Source organism: Ctenopharyngodon idella, chromosome 5 (assembly GCF_019924925.1).
Source record: "Ctenopharyngodon idella isolate HZGC_01 chromosome 5, HZGC01, whole genome shotgun sequence".
In the NCBI taxonomy this organism is placed as follows: domain Eukaryota; kingdom Metazoa; phylum Chordata; class Actinopteri; order Cypriniformes; family Xenocyprididae; genus Ctenopharyngodon; species Ctenopharyngodon idella.
Genome location: NC_067224.1, coordinates 25000394 through 25019483, shown reverse-complemented (window position 1 = coordinate 25019483; position 19090 = coordinate 25000394). Strand labels below are relative to the sequence as shown.

The 19090-nt window shown below is 39.3% G+C and overlaps 2 protein-coding genes across 5 annotated transcripts in view; both read left to right on the top strand.

The window, feature by feature from the left end:
* Nucleotides 1-996: 996 nt before the first annotated feature.
* On the top strand, nucleotides 997-10369 carry amer1 (APC membrane recruitment protein 1). Its single transcript, XM_051894855.1, has 2 exons — nucleotides 997-1154; nucleotides 4766-10369. The coding sequence occupies exon 2, from the start codon at nucleotides 4871-4873 to the stop codon at nucleotides 7736-7738; it is 2868 nt and encodes a 955-aa protein (XP_051750815.1). The 5' UTR covers nucleotides 997-1154; nucleotides 4766-4870; the 3' UTR covers nucleotides 7739-10369.
* A 5611-nt stretch (nucleotides 10370-15980) lies between these two features.
* The window catches only part of arhgef9a (Cdc42 guanine nucleotide exchange factor (GEF) 9a), a 30694-nt gene continuing 27584 nt past the window's right edge, over nucleotides 15981-19090 (top strand). For 2 of the 4 annotated variants that reach the window (XM_051892856.1, XM_051892855.1), the window contains exon 1: nucleotides 15981-16184. In XM_051892856.1, the coding sequence (XP_051748816.1) occupies nucleotides 16176-16184 (9 nt within the window). In that variant the 5' untranslated portion in view covers nucleotides 15981-16175. Of the gene's footprint in view, nucleotides 16185-16406; nucleotides 16571-19090 lie in introns of those variants that run through there. The other 2 variants (XM_051892853.1, XM_051892854.1) reach the window with 2 other exon arrangements.

Sequence of the window (19090 nt, the reverse complement as noted above, 5' to 3'; positions counted from 1 at the left end):
ACAGATGTGGAAAACTTAAAGTACTAACATTTAGCATAGAGGAGCTGAGATACACAATGCAGAGACAGACCTTAACAAATCTAGACTAGACCAGGGCTTTAACCCTAAAAAGGTTTTTGTATCCTAGGTGATAGAAAGATTTGAGAGGCAGTGAAAGTGTAGGTCTCATTTCTTGGTTTCATGTTGAAAGGGTGTTTGTTGTGAATATTTAGATCTGGTGCCTCTGTTCATACATTCTTTGTTTAGCTCACAGGCAGCATTTAAAAACAACCACCTGTAGTGGGAGATATATTAACCTTCAGATAAAAGTTGATATATTTCACATATTTACAATATTTAGAGGGGACTTGTTGCATGTTTAAAAAGTTAAGCATTAGCCTATTAGCCTACATAAATGTTGAAATTTTATTAATTTAATTTTTACATTTGTAAATGTATCTCATGGGATATGTTACCCTTTTATGGGTGTAAAAATAGACTCTGTGGTCTTTAGAATTTATAATTTGGCCTTTATACTTTTTATACCTTTTGAGAAAATCTGTTTAATACTTAAAGTTAGGCAAAAACCAGAAGATAAATATTTTAATTCAAATGTATTTGTAACCTGCTTTTCATGATAATACTTTAAATTCTGTTTTATTCTATAGCGGCCAATTTTGTTAACACATTAAGTTTGACAGCCTTAAACACATTTAGTTAAAAATTTTCTGTGGACCCCTGGGGGTCTCCAGATCCCAGTTTGACCAGTCATGTAGGCCTATCTGTTGGCAAAACTCAAATTTGAATTGCACACATAAATACCACTATTTATTGTCCTAGTGCATTTGCAACAGAATATTTAATTTATTTCCATTAATGTCTTGTTAAACGTTTATCTTATTTTTTTGTATATTGTTATTATTTTATTAATATTATTTCTGGCTCCTTGTCGTATTTTCCCCCCATCACTGCTGTTTATTGTGTATATGCAAATACAGTAACAGAAATAGATAATACCATGGTACTACACTTCCCAAAATGCACGTAGCACGGAAACGCCGACAGCCGCTCCAGCGCTCACTGAACAAAGTGAATCACAACCGCGAGCTCCTCCAGCGCTGCGTGAGGAGAGAGCACATCTCTGCATTCTCGGGCGGAAAAGATGGAAAAATAAGGCGAGTATCGCTCATGTTTCCATCTCTGTTTATTTTCGCTCTTTCACTGTGTGAGTGGGCACGCAGAAGCAGCTGTTTGTATATCAAAGTTATGTGAATATCAGTGAAGCGGTCGCGAGCTGGTTAGCGTCTGGGCTAGCGCGCGCCAGTTGCGCGTTCATTCGCAGTGATGGTGTCCAGCTGGGGACACTGTGGGAAATCTGTTGATATAAGTTTTTTTTTATTACTAATAATATTTTCAGTGCAGCAGTCGGCGTAATTATTCCATGGGGTGTAGTTCTGCGGAGTGCACGCTATGTGTATGTGTTTTTCCTTTGTTTATGATGTACATACAGTGAGTGTCCAGGCCCGTCGGCTTCAACCAGCTTTTGTTTTGATAGGTGTAATCCAGCGGAACTTCCCTCACGTTATCTGTTGCATTGCAAGACTTAACACTTTGCTGCCATTGACTGTTTTCGTGTTATTGTAGGTTAACTTGTCTTCCTCAGTGGTTTAGAAAAATTTACATTTTTATCCAAATTATTTCCACCTAAATGTGCAAATGTAATTTACTCATTTCATAGCTAAATGACACTGCGTGATAATGTTTTATAATTGATCATAGTAAGGCTCAGTAAGACCCAACAGACAATTGTTAACAAAATCTATGGTACCGTTTTACAGTTTTAAACAGAAAGATATCAATCAATGAGAGATGTATTTATCATAATTCATCACATATATATGTGATGAATTATGATAAATGCATCTCTCATTATATACATACACACACATACACACACACACACATATATATGTGTGTGTATGTGTGTGTGTGTATGTGTGAATCTATTGGTTACCTATTCAGAATGTGATTTTGTATTTTCCACAGTGCTTGTAAATAGACATCTTTGATGCTTCTGAGTGCTTACACAGATACACGATAGCATTTGAAAGCAGGTGTCTATCAGTGGATCTCTAATATATCTGCTGATAGACGCCTGCTTTCAAATGCTCCCGTGTGTGTCTGTGTAAGCGCTCGGTAAAGAGTGTCAAAGATGTCTATTTACAACATGTTTCTGAAGCATTGATCATTGTAGCCAATCACAGATATATCTGTTGAGTGCGTGAACACAGTAGCCAATCAGAGATGTTTAAGAATCCACTCAACAGCGCTCAAAATGGGGAAATGCTGGTATTGTCACATTTTTAAAATTTCAGTACTGACGTCGATACTTTTGACAACACTAAGTACAAGTGAGCTACACGTTGCGATACGAGACTTTCATTTGCATTCAGGCCAGTGTTGCATCATCACTAAAGTTTATCAGTTGCATGTCGTTGTAAGGATACGTCTACACAATGATGTACTAAAAATGTAAAAGTTTTTCCTTTGAGCTTGAGTACAGATGACAATGTTGCTTTGTAAAGAAAAACTATGTGCCTATAGACTGAATATGTAATACGCATGCGCGTGACGTCACCATTCCCATGTTTTTGTAGTTTACACAGAGGCAATAACTGTATCATTTTAAAAAACTTGCACATTGAAACCCGTTTTCAAACATTTCAAACTGTTTTCAGGCCCCCAAAACACCATTGTTGTGTAAAGGAATGGCCAAAGCGCATAAAAAGTTTTCCGTTTTTAGTTGTCATGTAGACAGCCCCTAAGTCTTGCCAGTTAAAACATTCAGGGGCTGCTACAAAAACGCAAATTTGTGAAAACGGTGACGTCATATTATGTGTTCAGTCTAACAGTGCATAGTTTTTCTTTACAAATTGACCCTACCTACTACTGGCCTGGCATGCATAATATAGCATTTTTAATCGTTTTTGCAGATCCGTGTGATCGCGGATTGTTTAGTGAAAAAGGAAAAACTTTTCAGTTTAGTACATTGTTGTTGTGTAAACGTGCCCTCAGTACTCACACGCTCTCTAAGAGATTTTTTTTTTTTGTCTTAACTGAATGTAAGCAGTTGAGAAAGAAAACGTATGCATAACAATATATTGGATCTGTGCATTAGGCCTAGGTCTTAAAGTGACAGCAGCTTAATACGTCATTAATAGGACTGTAACGGTACATCTCAATCATAGATATACTGTACAGATGCATCTTTTTAGTGTTTGAAAGTTTATATGTTGATGATTTGTGTATTTGTTATAGAGAAAACAATATGAATTTAATTGAAAGACAAGTACAATTATGCATAAATAAGTTAATTGGCTGGTCAATTGAAAATGGGTTTCAATGTTCTAAAACAAAGACAGTTTGTATTGCATTTTTGACTTCTCCGGTCACTATATCATCATGAATATTGACAGAAGTTTTTGGAGTTAAGATGCAATTTTCCTCTTCGTAGACCTGTATTTACAGATGGATCCAAAGCAGATAATTGTGTATCTGCAGCAGCAATAATTGGAGATCAGTGTCATTGCATAAGAATCCCTTTAAAAATGTCTTTACAGCTGAAGCTTGTGCTTTACTACTGGCTTTGGAAAATATAGAAAATGGACAAGAATGAAATTTCTTAATCTTCACAGACTCAAAATCTTGCCTTCTGGCACTGGATTCTATAAAGACGGATCATCCCATAATTATAAATATATTAGCTAAAGTAGATCTTTTACACAAGAAAAATTTCAGTATCTTTTTTTGCTGGGTTCCAGGTCATATTGGTTTATCTGGTAATGAGAAAGCAGACATCGCTGCAAAGGAGGCTCTCAACTTAAATATTTCAGAGTGTCAAATTCCACCCTCTGATCTCAGACCAGTATTAAACTCCTATATTAATAACATGTGGCAGATGGAATGGGATAAATGCAAAGGAAATATGTTACATGAAATAAGTCCTAGTATAAGAACAATGTTTTTTTATTAATTTCAAATCTAGGTATGATCAAGTTGTTTTTACTAGATGCCGTTTAGGTCACACAAGACTTACACATGGTTGTTTATTAAAAGGTGAAGAGCCACCATCATGTCTTCCATGTCAAAATACAATGATTATTAAACATAGAGATGTGTTTAACTGATGTATTTAAAAAAGTATCACCTGGGTGTGTTTTGTTTTTTGTCAGTTGAATGAATTTTGTTGTTTATTCTGTTTTTCGCCATGAAATAGCCTTGTTGCTGACATGGTTTAAATAAATAAATAAAAATTCAGTGTTTTGAATAAATTTGTTATTGTAAATTTTGTGGTAAGCTTCGGCCCTCAAGTTTGAATGCTTTCTAGAATGTTAGTAGGATCCTCCATGTACATTATAAACAATATTATTATCTTAATATTATTATTATCTCTTATTATTGTCTCTCTCATTTTCCAAGGGCACTACTGTGTCTACACAATGTTACCACAACTTAAGATAGATTTTTTTACATTACATTATGCCTGCCTCAAAAATACATTCAGAGGTGTCTAAAATGCTGGAAGAAAAGCCTATTTAGCAGCTAAAGAAACTTGTGACATTACATAAGATCAACATATTTTTTAAATAACATAGAAACTTCATTCACTGATTTGAAGATTTGTCTTTTTTTTGATCACCAAAGGACATTCATTCTTAGTTCTGTTGTTTTTTTTTAGTTTTTACTGTTTCTAATAGTTTGTCTTTCATTTTTGTTTATTCCACAGGTATAACATGCCTGATCAACACAGTCCCCATTCCTTCCAGCCTGCCTCTCAGGAAGGAGTATTTACCACAGACATGCTGCATTACCCACAGTGATCTGTGTCACTATGGAGATCACCACAGGAACTGAGGTTGTTGGTGCAATAGGAGGTCCACAATCAGACTCCATTTCCCATGACACCCCTCAACCTCAGTCACCCCCTTCTGTGAAAATTCGGAAGTCGACCTTCAAGTTTTTTGGAGGCCGAAAGAGCATCTGTGTTCTGCCTAACTTTTTCAGTGGCCGTAGCAGAAGTCAAAGAAAGGGGTCATCAAAAACAGGTGTAACAAAGAGCCAAACATATGATGGGGCAAGTAGAGCATGCTGGGAAGATTTGGGCAAAAGTAGCGGTGAAGTGGCCTCAGGGGACTTCGAGTTCTGCACCTCCAGTGACCCTCAGAAATCACAGGAGGACCATGGGAAATCTCAGTCTCTACCACGACAACGCAGAGGTCTTCGGAGTCTTTTCAGCAGCATTCGGAGACACAGGAAAAACAAAAATGTCGAACTAGAAAAACGTGAGGCACTTGAAATGTCTTCAAGCTTCCACGCCGAAACAGTGCCTGGTGCCCTGTCAAGCGTCAGTGACCGTAGCGATACCCATGGCGACAGTCAGGGCGAAGAGTTGGTGCCAGATGTGCCTAATCAAATCGCAGGCAGTAAGTGTGAACTGCCATTGGCTACCACTGAATGTACGAAAAATGTAACGCTAGTGCCTGAGAAACAGAAGAGCAGAGTAGAGCTAGATAAGAGGAAGAAAGCAGAAGAGGAGAAGGGGGAGGAGAAGCAAAATGGGAGACAGGAAGTACTGACGACATACCAACAACCCTTGTGTGCTGAGTCAGAATTGGATCGATTGGCAGAGCAGAATGTAGACGTTCCCATTGGGGAGCATCCTGCTGCATCCTGCTCTTCTGAAAACTTAATCTTTGGTGATGTTTCATCATTGAAGAGCTTTGATTCATTGACAGGATGTGGAGACATCATTGCAGACCAGGATGACGTCAGCGTCGCTGAGAGCTCAGTGTCTGCCGAGAGAGGCAGCCGAAACGCAGGAAAACGGAGCTCGTGTTTTGTCACATATCAAGGTGGAGGGGAAGAGATGGCAACTCCTGACGAGATAGATGCGGATTACTTGCAGAGCTTATGGGAATCTGAAACAAGTAATGAAGTCTGTTACATCCCCTCAGACAGGGGCTCGGATAGCCCTTCACTCACCCCCGATCAGCAAATGAGCTCCATCCGTGCCACCTCCAACAGCAGCCCACTGGGATGCACAGAAACGGCCCTCACTCCTGCTGACCTCTTGAGCCCACAGAGTGATCGGCAGGAGTCCGTACCCAACAGCGATGAGGGTTACTATGACTCCACCACGCCAGGAATCGAGGAGGAGAGTAGAGAACGTCCACACCAGGAAAGGCTTCCACGGGACAGCTACAGTGGTGATGCCCTTTATGAACTTTTTGAGCCTGACGATCGCCTGCTCAGCCCTGCTCTTCCTCCTAAGGACGCCCACTCATTTGTTGGTGGAGCCTTGCAGGGTGATAAGAGTCCAACAAACCCTCTGTATGCCCTGGCATCGACTGCTCTAGAGACAGGAACCATGGAGACAGAGGAGGAGCGTCTGAGCAAGATCCAGCATGCCCTTCTGTGCTGTGAGCTTCAGAATCTCAGAAGCCCATCCAAAGATCAGCTTCTGTTCCATGCCGACTGCTTCTACGATGATTCAAGCCTTCCCGCAGTTGACACCGGTAAGACAGTGTTGGGAGAAGTTATCAATCAGCACTATCCTCAATCACCACCGAGATCCCAGGCTGTAATAGAGCAAGTCCCTCTCAGCAGGGGTCAGATCCAGGAGAGTTCATTGTTTGCACCCTGTGCCAATTCTGGGTTTAGTCTACATGTCACCGACACAACCAGAGCACAGCCTCAATCTGAGGATCAAAGCCCATTACTACCCACTAGAGGCTGCAGCCAATCCCAAGAAGAGCTCATGGTCTGTTTCTCCCAAGCGCTAGTAGATTTCACAAAGAACACACGGCTTTACCACAACTCAACTGAGAGTCTTGATGGCTCAGAGTCAAGTTCTCCTTTTGGCCCGAGTCTGAGCGCCCTGCCTGCCATTGTCACGTTCGATGTGGTTGACATGGAAAATGAGGGTGAGTGTGAGCAGCAGACCGAGCTTGTTGAGGAAGAGGAAGAGTTGGCGTCTCCTTACGAACCCTTCGAGGATGATGGCTGTTACCTTCAGCAAGATGCCTTTGCAGAGTGTGACCAGCGTACTTTTGATGCCTATGAACAAAGTCTGTTGCTCAGTAACGCTTGGGGCATCGCAAGCCTTCCTCGCCACCTCAGTTTGGGTCGACCTTGCCCTCCAGTCCCCGCCCCATTATCACTAAATCGGCGCAGTCGCTCTCTTGACACGGACTGTCTGGAGTTTAAGACAACTGAGCTTTACACAAGTGTAACCAACTATGACTCAAAGGGGGCTGCGTTTTCACAACATAGGACTACTGATTGTAGTGATATGGCAGTACCGCGACAATCCTGTAGGGTTACTGTTGATAGTTGGAGGCGGGGCTATGGGCTGGGTTTTGACTCCAACTCTTCTCAGCAAGAACCGAAGTTGCCACATATGGGCCAATCCACTGTAAGACCTTCACATCTCCCTCTAAAGAACAACTGCCGTAATCGTAACCTCTCAGTTGCCACTAGAGCTGATGGTGAGGGGGAGATTTTGTTTGGTGGAGGCGATGCGCTTTATCCCTGCAGTTATCCCCCTACAGGCACGCAGTGGAAGAATCGACCTGTTGGAGTCACCCAAGGTGTGCCCCATCTTCGCACTGAGCAATCCGCAGACCATCGAGAAATTACCATGAAGAACAGGAGGGGGGAACTTGAGGGTGGCTTCACCCCTGCACCACCCAAATTATAAACAATCTCTCCCACTTAAAATAAAACAATAATACAAATAGACAAGTCTCGTCACCAAAGACGATGCTGGATGTTTACTGACAGTCTTGAATTGTATCTCTCTCTCTCTCACACAAACACACACACACACACTGTAGTTGCTGTTACTGCCGGATAAGCTATGTTTTTTTTGTGATGTACTGTGTAGTTTTTGAGCTATTTTAGTTTCTGTGAGTTAAAGAGTATTTGTACCTTGTGTGTTACAGCATTACTCAGCAGGTGCTGTCTATATGTAGATGCCATATTGCTTTGCATTTATGTAGCCAGGTATTGCCATTGAAATTTATACACTTTGTTTGGATGTTTTGGATATGCTTTAATTATATTTGCAAAAAAAAGACAACAGTGCTATAAATGACTTATTTTAGCATAAGAATGAAACCAACATTAGCACATTGAAACCGATATCATCTTAGAATCCTGTTCAAGTATCAAACTTAGTTTGAATTTAACAAATAATTTTGAACACAACACTTTTTGAATTTGAAAATATGCTGTATGTTTCAAGGTTTTAATGTTTACATCTTGGAAGATTTTAAACATCTTGTTTAGCTAGTGTCATTATTTTCTTATTTTATATGGTCATTTTTGTTTTTGGCATAGCAAAGACTACATTCATAGGACTGTTAAATCACATATGCCATATTCAGTGGTATTTTGGCCAACACCCCTGTTAAACTTCTGTACACTCTATTTACTGTAGACTCAAGGATCTGTGTGTAGAATCTGGTTTATTTCCTTTTTTGCTGCTAAACAGTATGGGATTGGTTGGGAGTACATAATGTACTGTATTAACTGTATGGATATTTGCATATTTGAGTATTCTCTGCATACATGCGAATCAGATCTGGCCTAAAGTCTTTAGTAAATATGATCTATGTAGTTGTTAATCAAAGGGTACTATCTTGAGTCATTTGAGACAGAATGTCAGTAAAGCCTTTAATGACGTTATGTGATTGTTCTCTGCTGTTTTACTAGTCACAATCATCTACCCTCATCAGAATGCCAAAGTCAGGCTTAATGCACTTAGCCAGTACTTATATTCAGCTTTTAAGAATGAACCAACCGTTGTGTATCCCCACAGAAGAATATAGTGCTGTTCTGTAATGATCCGTACACTGACCTATAACGCCTTGTTCTTTTTTGCATTTGGTACATTTGTGATGGAAAATGAATGTCCATACCCCGATTTTTTTTTTTTTTTTTTTAACTCACATTAGAAAAAAACAGAAAACCAAAAGCATTTTTTGTATGTTTTGTTTTTTAATACACAAGGATGTACATACAGACAAAGAATGTTAGAAAATCTCAGTAAAACTTCATTCATTAGCCTCAGTGTTGTCATTTTCAAACCGGTTTAAAAACATATCAACGCCATCGTACCCTTGACACAATCTCTTTCCACAGGAATAGATATTGATTGGAAATAAACCCTTGAGACATCAGTATTGCAAGTTTGTGGAATGTTTTTAGTACTGTCCGAAGTGCTGGAGTTTGCTACGGCAGTTATTTTGTGAGTAGTGCAGCCTTTGACCTTTTTGCGTGCAGTAAAGAATCAAAGATTTTCGCGCTCTTTGAACATGCTTAAAAAAAGTATTTTTAAAATGCTTTGCATCATTGCACATTTTCAGGAGCGTTAATATAGTATTAATATTATTAGAAGAAAATGGATACAATCTCACATTGGAAGCAGAATTAAGCCCAAAAATGCAGCTTTGTGCTTAAAAATGGTTATGTGACAGCATAACATTTTTTAACTTTGTTTGACCTCTCAAGACTGCAATTTATGTTTTAATGACAAAAATGAGGAATATAAAGTTATGACCTATACCAAACAGTAGGTGTATGTGACCAATCGCAGTTCTTTCTCATGCACTAAAGTGCACCGTAATTCTGTTTGTTTGAAAGCAGTTGCTTAGAGAAACAGAAACTGGGCCAATGCATCACAGATGTGGTACTTAGGTGAAACAGCACTGGTCGGTGCCTTCTTATTTCTAAAGCTATGAGGCATTTGCCTGATTAGCAGTGCAGATGCTTTATTTGATTGACAGGTGGTCTCCGTTTTAAAGTCAAGGAGGCTCCAGTTGTCATGGAAACTGTTTGAAGCTGTCGTGCACATCTTACTGTTATGAGCTGGGGAGAAAAGAATAAATGTAGGCAATTCGTGACTGACAACAAATGATGTGTCAAATTGTCTTTCCCCGCCTACCAGCTTTTCCCTTTTTTCTATGCATGTCAGTATATGTATTATAAATATAAGAATGAATCAGCGATCACTTGAGCATCACATCAGGTTTTGGCTCCCTCTAATGGTGAAATTGTGTCTAACCACAATGTATCAAACCTTAGAAACATTTTGTGCGGATGTCATAACATTTTTTTCCCCGTTTTATATTAATTAATATATAGGCATAATTAATATTTGTCAATTTGTAGGCCATAGTATGACTGTTTAATCTAAATTTAGTGTCACGTAACTCACTAAATTAACTCAGTACTGCAAATTAGCCAGATTTACGCATTTCGCTACATTTATTTAGCATTTGCCTTGACCTAAAACGACCTTAATATTAAAAAAAAAAAAAAAAAAAAACTTCTAAAAAATATTGTAATCATGAGATTAAAAAAAAAAAAGACAAACCAAAGTTTCCTTTCTGCTTGAGAGTTCCCATTTTTTCCCCTAGTTTTTTTCCGCCACTCCATTAGGGGGCACTCTCACCTAAAAAATACAGCTGAAACAGCAGGACTGCATTGATATTGTGTGTAATTGTGGTGCTGCCTAACAGCTAAGTAAAGCTTAGTCACGCTGGTGAGCCACATCGTTTGCACAACTATCTGATGCTGATTATTTATGTAAATAAAGCTTCAAAGTTGAACTTCACACAGCATTTGAAGCACACTGACTATACAGTAGATGGTATCCCTGTTTACTTCCTCTATCCTGACTTCAACCAATCAGCATGCAGCATTCCATTACATCACTACAGAATGCACACACAGGGTTACTATGCAACGGAACGGCAATTTGTCACAAAGGGTAAAACCACATTATTTATTGCCCGCTCAGCGCTTTGAAATGTTTTTCTCGACTACTGTGAGGGGAATGCCTGTCATGTTGACACTATCACCTGTTTGTCTGAATTTAAACAGATGGCATGGTTCACTGAACTCTGTTACTAGTGCACATTGTAAGGTAATTTAAAGAAAGGTGTATTCCACAATATCCACACTAGTTTTGGCCTACCATCAGAACTGTACAGTGGCCAGATTTAAATCTGACCTATTTCCACATGGTTTGCGTGTGCATGTTGATGATTCCTCCATTGGCACGGAGCTGTGTGATGACTCTTTCTCAGGAGAGAGTATATTACATAAGCCTTCAGTCTCTTTCTCTCGCTCCCTTAATAGCCTTGGCATTCATCCCAGATGGCATGCACACACATGGGTATTGGAGAGTTTATATAGACAAGCTTGTACTTTTGTTATTATTGCAATTGTCTCTTTTTCTTTAATCTTGAAAGGAAAATAAAGAGAGGAACAAGCCATTATTAAAAAGAAACTTCTGGGCATGGAGCTAAGTTCTTGGACAGTATTCTTTGAAGTTGCTACCTTGAAGAACCAGTGTATGAATATGGAAATCATTTAGTACCATTATATACATCAAAGTTCCATTGTACAACCAAAGTCCTTTTTTTTTTTGTACTGCTTTACACTGTATTTTAGAAGTGAGTTTAGATTTTTAATAGTAATTTATTAGTATTTTTAAGATTGTAGGCTTAAGCTAAAACTATTTGTAGAAAACTTGGAGAATCATGCAAAAAAGCAGTGAATGAATATGGAGATCATTTAGAACCATTATATACATCAAAGTGCCATTGTACTACCAAAATCCCTTTTGTGTACTGCTTTGCAGTAAATTTTATATGTATGTTTAGATTTTTAATTGCAATTTAATGGTATTTTTGAGATTTTTCACTTTCTTATAATCATCCATATCTCTAATGTCATTAGCCTGGCACATAATACTTCAAAACCTTCTTTTATCTATAGATAGAGCAATTTCATTTATATATTCCACATTATAAAAGCAAATATAGCATCATGTTTTATTTATGAATGTTTGTGCTCTCTTCTCAGCTGATTTATTCATGACTCAAAACACATATGCCACAAAATACACTATTCTAAATAGTGCTCTGGGAATGAGGTAAAGCTTATGATGGCTATGTGTGTATATATAAGATGCCTAAAGGTTAAAACTGAGGACATATTGTCTCCAAAAGCTTTTATACACGAACACACCCACTCCCTCTCTGTTATACACATATGCCCCTAACCATTGAGTCCATTAGTGACATCCCAAGTCACACACTGTCCTGCCTTGGTTTTAAGCTATGAATACACTCTTACGTCTGCAAGAGCTACATCACAGAAACCTCGGGACACAGAGAGGGAAGTTGTGATTCCCCCCGAATGCTCGTTACATCATCTCTCCTGCTTCATTGCATAATGTAACAAAAATATATATGTGAGAGTCAGCTAGAAAATTGTAACAACAGAACAGCACATCTGGATTGGTAATCTGGGTCTCTTTCTGTTGCTCTATTTTTCAGTACAGAAATGTGAGACTAGTGCTTTATTGCGGGGTTCATTTGTCTCCCAATCAATTTACAAAATGATGATGGAAATCGTCTGATATGATATATATGTAGATGTTTTGGCTGCGCTTTCGAATTCTACAACAAAGAGTTTAAATGGAAAGTTGACAGTGTTTCAGTAGGCAATTTTATCTTTTTGTGCATTGTCTGGGAATCAAACCCATGCATGAACTTAATGTTTATTTTATTAAGGCTTATGTAATTAATATTTATGTAGTTTTTATGACCTCATATTAATAGACTACATGGATTTTAAAAGTGTATTTTAATAAGCTAAAAGATGATTAAAATTTTGTGCAAACTTAATTGTTATAAATATATATATATACAGTATCTCACAGAAGTGAGTACACCCCTCACATTTTTGTAAATATTTTATTATATCTTTTCATGTGACAACACTGAAGAAATGACACTTTGCTACAATGTAAAGTAGTGAGTGTACAGCTTGTATAACAGTGTAAATTTGCTGTCCCCTCAAAATAACTCAACACACAGCCATTAATGTCTAAACCGCTGGCCACAAAAGTGAGTACACCCCTAAGTGAAAATGTCCAAATTGGGCCCAAAGTGTCAATATTTTGTGTGGCACCATTATTTTCCAGCACTGCCTTAACCCTCTTGGTCTTGGAGTTCACCAGAGCTTCACAGGTTGCCACTGGAGTCCTCTTCCACTCCTCCATGACAACATCACGGAGCTGGTGGATGTTAGAGACCTTGCCCTTCTCATCCACCTTCCGTTTGAGGATGCCCCACAGATGCTCAATAGGGTTTAGGTCTGAAGACATGCTTGACCAGTCCAGTGGTCGTCTTGGAGGTGTGTTTGGGGTCATTATCATGTTAGAATACTGCCCTGCGGCCCAGTCTCCGAAGGGAGGGGATCATGCTCTGCTTCAGTATGTCACAGTACATGTTGGCATTCATGGTTCCCTTAATGAACTGTAGCTCCCCAGTGCCAGCAGCACTCATGCAGCCCCAGACCATGACACTCCCACCACCATGCTTGACTGTAGGCAAGACACACTTATCTTTGTACTCCTCACCTGGTTGCCACCACACACGCTTTACACCATCTGAACCAAATAAGTTTATCTTGGTCTCATCAGACCACAGGACATGGTTCCAGTAATCCATGTCCTCAGTCTGCTTGTCTTCAGCAAACTGTTTGCGGGCTTTCTTGTTTCTGGGACGACAGCCATGCAGGCCAATTTGATGCAGTGTGCGGTGTATGGTCTGAGCACTGACAGGCTGACCCCCCACCCCTTCAACCTCTGTAGCAATGCTGGCAGCACTCATACATCTATTTCTCAAACACAACCTCTGGATATGAGCACATGCACTCAACTTCTTTGGTCGACCATGGCGAGGCCTGTTCTGAGTGGAACCTGTCCTGTTAAACCGCTGTATGGTCTTGGCCACCGTGCTGCAGCTCAGTTTCAGGGTCTTGGCAATCTTCTTATAGCCTACGCCATCTTTATGTAGAGCAACAATTCTTTTTTTCAGATCCTCAGAGAGTTCTTTGCCATGAGGTGCCATGTTGAACTTCCAGTGACCAGTATGAGAGAGTGAGAGCGATAACACCAAATTTAACACACCTGCTCCCCATTCACACCTGAGACCTTGTAACACTAACGAGTCACATGGCACCGGGGAGAGAATATGGCTAATTGGGCCCAATTTGGACATTTTCACTTAGGGGTGTACTCACTTTTGTGGCCAGCGGTTTAGACATTAATGGCTGTGTGTTGAGTTATTTTGAGGGGACAGCAAATTTACACTGTTAAACAAGTTCTTCCGTGTTGTCACATGAAAAGATATAATAAAATATTTACAAAAATGTGAGGGGTGTACTCACTTCTGTGAGATACTGTATATATATATATATATATATGAAATATGTACACATAAAAACAATATAATAAATTATAATTAACACAGTTAAATTATAATTCATGTTAAATAACATATGACTGCATAATCTAATAACTAAATTATTACATTATTATTATTTTATCTATTGAAAATTACATTTTTTAAAAGAAATTAATACTTTTATTCAGCAAGGATTCTTTAAATTGATCAAAAATGACAGTTAAGGCTTTTACATTGATAAAAAAATAATGCTGTTCTTATTCTAGAACTTTCTATTCATCAAAGAAACATGAAAAAAAAAAAGTATAATGGTTTCCAGAACCATTTTAAGCTGGATAACTGTTTTCAACATTGATAAATAATGTTTCTTGAACACCAAATCATTAGAATGATTTCTGAAGGATCATGTGACAATGAAAGACTGGCTGCTGAAAATTCAGCTTTGCCATCAAAGGAATAAATAGAAACAGTTATTTTTAAATTGTAATAATAATTCACAAAATTACTCTATTTTTGATCAAATAAATGAAGCTTGGTGAACATAAGATACTTTCAAAAACATTAAAAATCATACCCAAGCTTTTGAACAATAGTGCATATACACGCACAAGTTCACTCTTCAGACCTGTGCATCTTCACAGTCATTAAGATCATCCTGTAGGAATGATTCAAACATCACATTAGCTCCTCAGCTCTCATGTGGCTGTGTGTGGCTGTTGTCTTTGTGAATTCAAACACACTGTATATAATTATGCCTGATGGCAGAGGGTAATCTAGTACAGCACATCTCTTCTCACCCATGAGATCAATGTTTTCAGTATCATATTACATTAAGCCTGCATATGATGTTTAAATAATAATATACTATTTAAAAATGAATGGTGTCCCTTTAAAAAAAAAATCTAATGATGGAAATCAGAGAAAGCTGTACAGGACTGTACTTGTCTGCATGCTGCATAATTAAACACATCTGAAGTACTCAGATTCATATAAAAAAAAAACACCTGCACGTTGAATTTATTCTGATTTTGCACCAAATAAATATAGCACTATTCTGTTATATGTCATTGCAGTGTTTGTTAAAAACAAATTAGCTTAGTTTAAAAAAAAGCATGCAAACCGATTTCACAAAAAACAAACAAACTAGAAACTAGGAATTAAATATGATGAAAATAGCAAGAATAGCAAAACTTAAGCTGATCAAGGTTAGTTCATCAAATTTCATTTGAGAGAGCTATTAGTTTTTACAGTAGTGAGGATTGTTTTGCATGCGATGTTTTCTCACGAGAAGATTATATTTGGACCCTTTTTAGTGGACTAATCTTCCGCATGTCTCTGGACACATTGCAGGGTTTTATATTTTGTCAGGCTGTGATATTCTTAACTAGATATTCTGTGTGCTGCCCGTTTGCCTCTGAGTGATGTAAAACAGCATGCAGTTTTGTCTTTCTTTTGTTTTTGCTTATTGGACATTTTCTTTTCTGCGCTGAGATAATGATGATGCGAGTTCCCAAAAGCCAATAGATCACCATTGTTTTGTCCTCTTTTTTTGATTATGTAATGTTTGTAGCCTCCTCAATAGCTAAGTGAAGCACCCCTACTTTTGACTGATGGTTGGCTCCTCAGTATGTGTGTTTGTATGTGTATGTGTGCAGTGTGCACAAGCGCCGCCCATACTTCAGCTCTTTTCATAGAGAGAGAGAGACGCAGACTCCCACCTCGCCGTGAGAACAGTGTCTAACCGGACGTGCGTTTCTCTTTCATACACCGCGCGTTGCTCACGGGGGCGCGGATACAGGGTTGCAGCTGGCGTCGGGGGCTCGAACCTGCGGAAAGGACACGAATCCAGGACCGGGACTGACCCTGAGGATGATGAAGGTAAGGCTGAATGTGATGCTCCCGTGAGCGCCATTCTTCTGGCTTACCGACGGTCTCTGTTAACGGGTAGAAAAAAGAAGGTGGTTTGAGGAGGAGGAGGAGGAGGAGGAGGGGGGTGCGTTCTGGCGATGGTGGATATACATGAGCTGAGTAGAGGTCGCGAAAGCGCGAGAATGACATTTCGGCACCGTGAAGTATTTTTATTTTTTCATTTAATTCACCAGGGAGGCTGCGAGTTAATGGACGCTCCCCCTCGCGCCGCTGTCCGCCCGCCCGCGCGGAGAGACTCGCACCGTTCCAGTGCTATGGAAACGGGAGAGATGGAGCAAGCGCGCGACAGAGGGGGATACCCAGCACCTCAGCGCCGCCTCGGGCATGTCAATGACGTTGGTATATTTTGCGCTCTTCTAAATGTGTTACGGTGTCCGTTAGAAGCTGCTCACCTTTAATTTAGGTGCGACGCATGTGCGTGCGCCAAATCCGTACGGTTTTCTGCCTCCGTCGCTTCGTCGTGCTTGATTCTGACGCGAGTTTGCGTTTTTTCGTTTATTGATTATGAGCGACCGGCTTTCTGTAGTCAAGTGCTGGGGCGCGCGCACGCACAAACGCGTGCGTCCGCTTAATTTATTTTTACAGATACAATCGGCGGTGCGCAGTTTATCCGTGTCAAACGCACTTGTGCGCTAGGCCGGAGATGACGGGAATCTGGCCTCTGTCAAGCGTTCGAGAGGATAAAAACCGAAAAAGCCGCGAGGGGTTGCGGCGGAGGCCGACGTTTCGTTTGGGCTGTAGGTACTGTGGAGCTTGGGCAAAATGCGTGAGTGGTCAAAGAACACGTGAAAGAATGCTAGCGTATTTTGTTTCCTTGGGGGGAAATACTGAGGTGTGTCCGTGAGCTGATCGCACTGATCACAGGTGCCTGACGATCTTGTCCTGAGTGCTCACTCTGCCTCTCACATCTTTGGTTTCTCTAATGTTAAATAGGTTGGGTGTTTTATAGAGAATCCAATAAAGATCTATTGACCTATAATCACACTAGACACGTATTAGCTGTTGAGGAAGCGGGAAGAGAATTTCTCTGTGTTTGTGAGATAAAACATTGTGTCCAGGCAATTTCACCTGAATGGTCATATACTATTGAAGCCATGCCACCCCGTTCATCCAGGATTCAGGCTATAAACACAAGAAAAGTTGCCTTTAAACCTGTGACATTCCTTTGCTGTTTTTTTTTTAAATCACATTTCACACACTTCTTTTGCAGGTAGATATGGTAGACTAGACTGTAGTAGGCGAGTGTTGTAGTGAATCCTGTAACTCAGTGTTTTTGCAGTACAAATTGTCCCAAACTATAAAATACACTAACATTTTAGATTTTGTGAATAGATTTTTTGTGATAATCAAATGTGCTTATTCAAAATAAGTAGGCCTATTGTGCTGTGCATTTGAATTAAAAATGTTAAACATACACAACAAACCAAAATGTCAGTAAATATGGGAATACATGAATCATAGGCTAAAAACTTGTCTGTTTGTGAGTAACTGTCACAAATGTGGCTTGCACACTGTCCCATGTTGTGCGATCTTTGTTGGTCCAGTAAAAGTTGGAAAGTGCTACATCCCTCCTCTTCTGATCAGACATGATCCTTGTAAATTGTGTGTATATATAAAATGAAACAAGAGACTCAGCTGATTCATGTGATACCAATTCTGTGATTTAAAATGATTGTAGATCAAATAGACCCTTTTTTACATTTCCGGGTTTCTCTGAAGCGGAAGTCGTCATATTTGGCAAAATTTTGTGTTCCCATTTGCTCAAATAGCAAAAGAAAAACTTAACAACTGTGTTTTCACAACTTTCAAAAAGAGGAAAAAATAGAGAGAGATTGATGTGAACTTTACCATCACTCCCATATACCTAGATTGCACACGTACATCTGCAAGATGTCTGTTAAAGGTCACTTCATCTAGTAAGCATCTGCTGTTTACAAACATCTGATAGACGTCTTTAAGATGTCAGTTTTACATACATTCTAAATCATAAACATCTTAAAGACATCTGACAGGAAACGTTCTGTAGACGTATTGCAGATTTAGCAAACACTCTAAAAAATATGTCTTCCAGATGTAAACACGCACATCAAATAGACGTCTCCGAGATATACGTGTGCTATTAAAAACACCCTCACAGCAGCTGTAACTAGTTTTTTGTAATTTGATGCAAAGGTAATATAATACTAAGTATAGTGTTATAAATGTACATACATTTAAAAAAAAAAATGAAAATATAAAAAACATTGCAAGACTTACGATGCTGATGACCGTTAAAATGCGTCATCACGGTCGGTGAAAAGGGTCTGTTATAAATCAGATGTGCAATACTTTCATACCTAATTTTTTTTTTCTGTAAATCTTTTATGTTTCTAGGCAGAGACTAAAAGTTTCCTCTTTCACCTCAGAACAGTGATGGTCATGTACGATAGGGATTTCACCATTTCTAATAGGTTAAACTGATGGTGTTCCAACATGCTTATCCTTAACCTGACCCCTTCTAGAGGACAGACAGGCGTATTCTCATTAAAGATGATTACGGAATCACTGCCATCAGCTAAAACATGAATCAGCTGAATCATTCCCTTGAACTCATGTTGCTCAAACCGTCGGTCTTAGTGTTTCGTGTGTTCACGCTGCGAGCACATATTTGCAGACCTGGGGTTTAGTTGTGCGTTGGAGCATAATGGTTCGGATGCATCCCACTGAAGTGCTGAAACCGTTGACTCACTGTCTCTACGGAGAAGCAATATTGCTCCTGAAAACTTCACTGACGACATGCTGCATCAAACTCCTTCGTTGGACGCTGAAAGCCACAAAACATGATCTCTATATATAGTGACCTCTGTTTTAATTTT

What these genes read in the sequence shown, in the direction of transcription:
- amer1 (XM_051894855.1), top strand. Translation starts at nt 4,871, where the DNA reads ATGGAGATCACCACAGGAACTGAGGTTGTTGGTGCAATAGGAGGTCCA.